General features: G+C 39.0%; 1 protein-coding gene across 3 annotated transcripts; it reads left to right on the top strand.

Annotated features, from left to right (window-relative positions):
- The first annotated feature begins 1,431 nt into the window (after window positions 1–1,431).
- LOC125249486 (E3 ubiquitin/ISG15 ligase TRIM25-like) lies at window positions 1,432–5,005 on the top strand. 3 transcript variants are annotated; one of them, XM_048161788.1, is made up of 7 exons: window positions 1,432–1,568; window positions 2,012–2,627; window positions 2,764–2,859; window positions 3,262–3,495; window positions 3,566–3,719; window positions 3,806–3,865; window positions 3,989–5,005. In XM_048161788.1, the coding sequence occupies exons 2-7, from the start codon at window positions 2,067–2,069 to the stop codon at window positions 4,528–4,530; spliced, it is 1,647 nt and encodes a 548-aa protein (XP_048017745.1). In that variant the 5' UTR covers window positions 1,432–1,568; window positions 2,012–2,066; the 3' UTR covers window positions 4,531–5,005. The 3 variants fall into 3 exon arrangements, with proteins under 3 accessions (XP_048017745.1, XP_048017747.1, XP_048017746.1); XM_048161790.1 differs by having other exon boundaries at window positions 3,575–3,719; XM_048161789.1 differs by having other exon boundaries at window positions 1,471–1,568; window positions 1,974–2,627.
- Window positions 5,006–7,114: the final 2,109 nt, after the last annotated feature.

Below are 7,114 nucleotides of genomic sequence, written 5' to 3' on the forward strand. Positions count from 1 at the left end.
TACTGGTTCCGGGAGAGCGAGAGGGTTTGGGACTCAGCTCATCACCAACTGCAGCGAGCCCTGCGCAGACGCAGGACGACAGCGGACCTTCGGCGTTCCCATGCTCCCTCCTATCAACCGGGACAGAAGGTCTGGCTGTCAACCCGGGACATCAGACTGCGTCTGCCCTGCAAAAAGCTGAGTCCCAGATTCATTGGCCCATTCACCATCACCAGACAGATCAACCCGGTCACTTATCAACTCCAACTCCCTCCACAATACAGAATTCACCCCACATTCCACGTGTCTTTGTTGAAACCTCACCACCCTTCTGTTTCTCCCTCCACAGAGCCTGACGTGGCAGCCGCCAAGCCCCCCCTTCCACTCATCCTGGACGACGGTGCAGCCTACGAGGTTCGTGAAATCTTGGACTCCCGGCGCCGTGGTGGTCTACTAGAGTATCTAGTGGACTGGGAAGGCTATGGTCCCGAAGAGCGCTCTTGGCTCCCCAGAAATGACATCCTTGATCCCAGTCTTCTTAAAACGTTCCACGCCAGCCACCCTGACAGACCTGCCCCACGTGGAAGAGGACGGCCACCACGACGTCGGGGTCCTCGGCCCTCAGGAGCGGGCCGTGGGAGGGGGGGGTGCTGTCACAGACATGTCAGGCTCCACCCTCAGCCAGTCACAACGCACCCAATCACCAGAATACTAATCACCGGCACCTGCACCTCATCACCACTCATCAGTCACAGTATAAGAAGCCCACACTCACTGTCCGGTCTTGTTCGTATCATACTTGCCTGTATGCTTACCTTAAGGACTCCAGACGATCTACTTGCCTGTCTCCAACGTCTCCTGTTTCCCTCGTGTGCTTCTCCATCTGTGTGTGAGTGTTCCAAGTCTCCAGCGTCTCCGTTCTCCAGCATCATTCAAGCTCCTCATTCCTATGACCACAAGAAGGACAGTATTACCACTCAGCATTCCTCCATTCATCATTCCTGCACATTATACTCACCTGCACGTCTGTTAAACTCAACTGGTATCAATAAACATCACTCTGATTTACTCCTGTCTCCGACCCTTCTGTGTTGTAACAATCAGACATATTTTACATATTCTGCAGAAATTTAATGTCAACTGTGATAAGTTGTTTAGCCCAAGAGCTTTTTACTCCAAGTAGAGGGTCATAATCCCAGTAGACGGCAAGATAAACATGGATATAATAAATTGTAAATGTGATTAAAAAGCAAAACACACCTGATTCACATTTTCTTTTTTTTTTTTTTCTAGAAGTATAGAGTTAAAAATTGGCTTTTCTGCATTTAATTCAGAAGGTACACCGCTGTTTTACTCAGACGAAAATGACTTGAACACACCTAAAGTCATAAACATGAACTTCCCTGGGGGACTTGAACTCACCAACTGAATACACACCCATTTTTTTGTTTACTTGCTGAAAACCAGGAAGTGCTTGAATTCAGGAGAAATGAAACTTATTTCTCCACTAGAAGTGATTCAGTCTCTGTAACAGATCCACACCGCTGTTCTTTAGGATAAACTGTAAATCATATTTGAGCTCTGTCGAGGTAAGGACATCATAAGATCCAAAGATCATGACATATCATGATGTTGTCTACTTTGTATTTCATCGCTAAACGATTATTTTTGGATTTTTTTTGTTGTCTAAAGAAAACGTGAAAGTATTATTGTAACGGAATACTCGATTACATACTGAAGTGTAGCTACTACAAAACTACTTTCTACTATTTACAATTAAAAATACAAAACTATTTCTGTGGTGGTCACAAGTCAAGCTCTATTGAAAGCATATGTGAACAGCATTTACAGCCTGCAGTTGATCAGCAGAGAACAGTTTATTTCTTGAGTAAAAAATTTAAACATTGTGATTAGGCTTCTCTCAAACATTTTTTTTTTTTTGGTTAGATACTTGGACTTTGTAAAATCTTGACAGTATTCATATGTTCACTCAGGTATTTGTCAGATAACTTTGCTTTTCTTGGCAAAACAGCCCTTATAACAGGACAGAGACTGAGAATCTGTTCATCTTTGAACACTGCAAAGAAATGGCCGAGTCTGCAGTGAGTCAGTATGTGGATCAGTTCAGCTGTCCAGTCTGTTTGGATCCTCTGAAGGAGCCGGTGACGATTCCCTGTGGACACAGTTACTGTATGAGCTGTATTACTGACTGCTGGGGCCAGAAGGAGCAGGGGCCGCCGTACCGCTGTCCCCAATGCAGAGAGAGCTTCAGTCAGAGACCTCTACTGAAGAAGAACACTCTGATAGCTGAGATGATCGAGACGCTGCAGAAGACGTCCCTACAAACGGCTGCTGTGGAGTGTGATGTTTGCACTACAGAGAAGAACAGAGCTGTAAAGTCCTGTCTGCAGTGCTTGGCCTCCTTCTGTCAAACTCACCTGCAGCCTCACTATGAATCTCCTGCGTTTATGAAGCACAAACTAGTCGAAGCTTCCAGAAACATTCAGGAGAACATCTGCCTCAGTCATGGGAAACCTCTGGAGATTTACTGTCAGGATGATCATCAGTGCATTTGTTATTTGTGTATGATTGACAATCATAATGGCCACCGTTTGGTTTCTGTGGATTCTGAATGGACTAATAAGAAGGTAATCAATGCTTATAATTTCTGGTAGATGTCATTTTTTCTTGAGTTGATAATATTAGTCAAAGTTATTTATTTAATTACCAATTTAAATTACTGAGATATTAACCTACTTCCTCCTTTTATGTTAACATCCTCAGAAAGAGTTAAAGAAGATAAAGGTGGCGTGTCAGAAGCTGATGCAGGAGCGAGAGAGAGGTCAGCGGGAACTCAGAGAAGCTGTGAAGTCTTTTAAAGTGAGTATCAGAAGATGCCAGTGCTGTTTATATTGCCTGTAAAAGTGACGTATTATTACATAATCCAATGATGATCCTTAAGTGACATTTGCAGGGGGAAAACAAGACCAAAAACACACTTATATGCGCCAAAAAAAGATGCATATGTGAAAGTTTTGCAAAAGTTTGTTTTGTTTTGTTTTTTCCAGAATTGTCACTTTTGCTTCTTTGTAGTTATGTAATGTATGTTTGCAAATAATTGGAAAACTAATTTGCTATACTTGACTGATAGTAGACTATAAAAGATCACTGTTTTGATTTCAAGACAAGATTTATGATAATTGAGTAATTTAATTGAAATTGGTCACATAAATATAAGCTGATGTTCCTGTCTGCATGATCAGATCTTTGTGTCTCTGACAGAGTTCAGCTCTAGAGACCATGGAGGACGTTGAGAAGGTCTTCACTGAGCTCATCTGCTCTCTTGAGAAGAAACGCTCTGAGATTAAAGAGCAGATCAGAGCTCAGGAGAAGACTGAGATAGATCGAGCAGAGGAACTTCACAGACATCTGGATCAAGAGCTGACAGAACTCAGAAAAAGACAAGCAGAGATTGAGAAACTTCTGATTACTGAAGATCAGATCCAGTGTCTGAAGGTAATGATGCTTTTGTTTTTTTGTTAAAAAGATCTCAAAGACTATGTCTGAATTATCATACTCATTTCAGAGCTGTCAGTCTGTGTGTGTTTTACCTTCATTTGAAGACGTTCCCAGCTTCACTCAACACACTCATCTGTCTTTTAAAGACATTTCAATCTCAGCGTTTAAGGAGGTTTTGGAGGACGTCTATCAACAGCAAACAGCCAGAATATCACAAGAAGGTCTGAATATGATGTTTTATTGTCACTCGTACTCTCTAAGATTAAACCAACAAATGAATGATGTTTGTTCTGTATTTTCTCTTCAGTGTTAAATGTCTCTGTTGTAAAGCCTCCAGAACCAAAGACCCAAAATTATTTTTTGCAGTGTAAGTTGAACTGTGGTTTCTTGAAGGCAAACACTCATTAATTGATAAGTATCAGTGGATATGATCTGTTACAATGTGACAGTGTGTTTATTCAATATTTGTTTTTTGTTCTTTCCTCCTCAGATTTCTGTGAACTTCACCTGGATCTAAACACAGCACACAAAAACCTTAAACTGTCAGAAGAGAACAGGAAAATATACGCTTCAGATAAAACTCAGCCGTATCCTGATCACCCAGAGCGATTTGATGTGTTTTATTACATCTTGTCTAGACAGGGTTTGACTGATCGCTGTTACTGGGAGGTCGAGTGCAGTGGGAACATTTGGGCTGTAGGAGTTTGTTACAAAGGAATTGGACGTAAAGGAAGAAGTGATGAATCCAAACTTGGCTTCAACAAAAAATCATGGAGATTGTCCTGCTCTCAGCAGAATTTTAGTTTCATACATGATAAAGCCGAAGTCTCAATCCCTGCTGTCTGCTCCTCTAGAATCGGAGTGTATCTGGATCACAGAGCAGGAACTCTGTCCTTCTACAGCGTCTCTGACACAATGACTCTCCTTCACAGAGTCCAGACCACTTTCACTGAACCCTTATACCCTGCTTTTTATATTGGTTCATCTGTCAAGATCATAGAGCAGAAGATAATTCAGACAGAGCAGAAATAAATATAATTGCTCAAGTTTCAGATTCAGCTGCTAAACTTCTGAAACATGTTGGCCAATATATTTAATTATAATTGTGTATTCTATAATTTTGGCTAATGGATAATAATCCATGTCTGAATCCATTGTGCAGTTCATCGTCAAGTCAGCTTTATGTATATGGTGCTTTATTATACAATCCAGATTGTTTCAAAGCAGCTTCACAGTAATAAACAGGAAAATACCAATTCAGTGATGCAAACAGTGTTCAATTCTGCTGTAAAGCAGCTCTAAAAAGACAACAGTAAACAGTCATTATTCAGTTGAAATCAGTTCAGTGTTGATTCATTTCGGTTTAATAAGCCACACGGTTTCAGGGTTAGTTTGGAAAATAATTGGCCGTGAAACAAACTGTTTACAGCACGGTGCTGATAAAATGTTTTATATTGTACGTCACATGTAACGTGTTATATGACGTATTAAATGCAGCCACTATTTTGTTCTGTCGTGTTGTTGCCTGCTAATGGACCACCTTTCTTTACAAACAATTTCTTTACATTTTGAATAACTGTTGACTTCAGGATGAGGTGTGATTTTGATTGATTTTTACTGTTTTATATCTACAGTATCTGATGGCGAGCTGAGAAACAGCGCTTTTGAAAACCTTAAAGATGCATATTTTAAAAATATCCTCTCCTGTCAATACATAACGATGTTTCTTTAAAATATTCATCTTTATATTTATTGTTCTTCAGTTTAATGTATATAGTTAATAATGTAATCTGTAATTATGGTAAAATAAAAAGAAAATTAAATGAAATGGTGCATTTGTGTTAATAACAGTGATATTTTGATTAATTTCAAAGTAGAAATGTTGCTGTTTTAGGAAAAACTGTCTTAAGAATCCGTGAATCTATTACTATTATGACATTCCTATAATTAAGAGAAATGTAGTGTAATTCAGATGTATTTATTTGACTGACTGATTGTATTTAATTTGTTATTATTCAATTAACTAAATTGTCAAAATTCATAGATGTACATAGAATATCTAATTTTTATATTAAATCATAAAAAAAAGAAATAAGACATATTTTACATATTCTGCAAAAATCAAATGTCAACTGTGATAAGTTTAGCCCAAGAGGTTTTTAGTCCAGTAGAGGGCAAAATAAACCCCTTCATGATCTTCAGGTGTGTGTCAAAGTCTAGAAGTAAAAAAAAAATTAAAGTGTAAGTTTAATAACAGTTAAAAAATGTTCACCAGTCGATCATATGGGAAAATAAACATTTAATTTCTCTTTCTCTCATTATATCTCTATTTTGAGAGACAAAACACACACGTCCATTTTTTTTTCACGCGCTGTGAATCAGGAAGTATCTGAATTCAAGAGAAACGAAACTTATTTCTCCTCTAGTTCACAAGTGATTCTACGGAGCCCCTAAAGGGACATGGTGGTAGAAAAAAAAAATGGGAAGGAAGGAAATTTTACTTGGTGGTGGAAAAAAAATTTGGGATGGGAGGAAAGATTTTTTCAAATCTTTTGCGTTCCCTCGCAAAGATTGCGTTCCCTCGCAAAGATATTTTGCGTTCCCTCGCAAAGATGTTTTGCGTTCCCACGCAAAGATGTTTTGCGTTCCCTCGCAAAGTTATAATCGTTCCCTTGCTGTGAGCTCAGACAAACACTTCCTCTTTAATGTCCCGCTGGCTGGCAGTAGTGTTTTAGTTAGTAACATACGTTAATAATGCACACAAATAATGCGCGGCTCATAGAGTTTGAACTTGTTGGACTCAAAAATGAATGCAGTCAGTGCTTATGTCAAGCAGTTCGGTTGGTAATATATTCACAGATTCGAGCTTCCCGGATTAATAACTCGTGAGCTAAACGTTGTTAAAACACAAATGCAGCTACTTCCAATAATAGTAGCCTAGACAACAAGCTACAACAACCCAATTTTCCTCAAATGTGTTTTATAATAAATTGGTCTCTATGAGCAGGCGGCGGAGATACACGCCTGAAGGGACCGTCTGAAAAGTGCAAAACCCGAAACCCTTTTGCTCATTTTATATTACGAAAAATACTCAATAACTTCACTGTAACATACTGTACTGGCACCAAATTCAGTTCATACATCACTGCTCTCCTGCTGGTTATAGGTACTACAACACTTAGTTTGGCAAGTAGCACTTAAAGGCCTTCTTTACACAAATGATGTTGGTACACAGCTTACATACAACAGCTTTTGCATGATAATGGCTTACTGGATTTGATGGCATTACAATTTATTTAATATTTTTACTAATAACAGTTAAGTTATTATTATATTATTTTATTTAATAATTAATAATCATAAACGTTATGCATTTTTTTTTTTAATCAAACTAAGTGTTGGGTTTTGCACTTTTCAGACGGTCCCTTCAGGCGTGTATCTCCGCCGCCTGCTCATAGAGACCAATTTATTATAAAACACATTTGAGGAAAATTGGGTTGTTGTAGCTTGTTGGAAGTAGCTTCATTTGTGTTTTTAACAACGTTTAGCTCACGAGTTACTAATCCGGGAAGCTCGAATCTGTGAATATATTGCCAACTGAACTGCTTGACATAAG

The sequence above is a fragment of the Megalobrama amblycephala genome, linkage group LG16, assembly GCF_018812025.1.
Source record: "Megalobrama amblycephala isolate DHTTF-2021 linkage group LG16, ASM1881202v1, whole genome shotgun sequence".
NCBI lineage: Eukaryota > Metazoa > Chordata > Actinopteri > Cypriniformes > Xenocyprididae > Megalobrama > Megalobrama amblycephala.

Coding starts and splice junctions, on each gene's coding strand:
- LOC125249486 (XM_048161788.1), top strand. CDS start 2,067: ATGGCCGAGTCTGCAGTGAGTCAGTATGTGGATCAGTTCAGCTGTCCA. Junction 2,628..2,763: donor CTGAATGGACTAATAAGAAG/GTAATCAATGCT, acceptor TAACATCCTCAG/AAAGAGTTAAAGAAGATAAA. Junction 3,866..3,988: donor CCAAAATTATTTTTTGCAGT/GTAAGTTGAACT, acceptor TTTCCTCCTCAG/ATTTCTGTGAACTTCACCTG.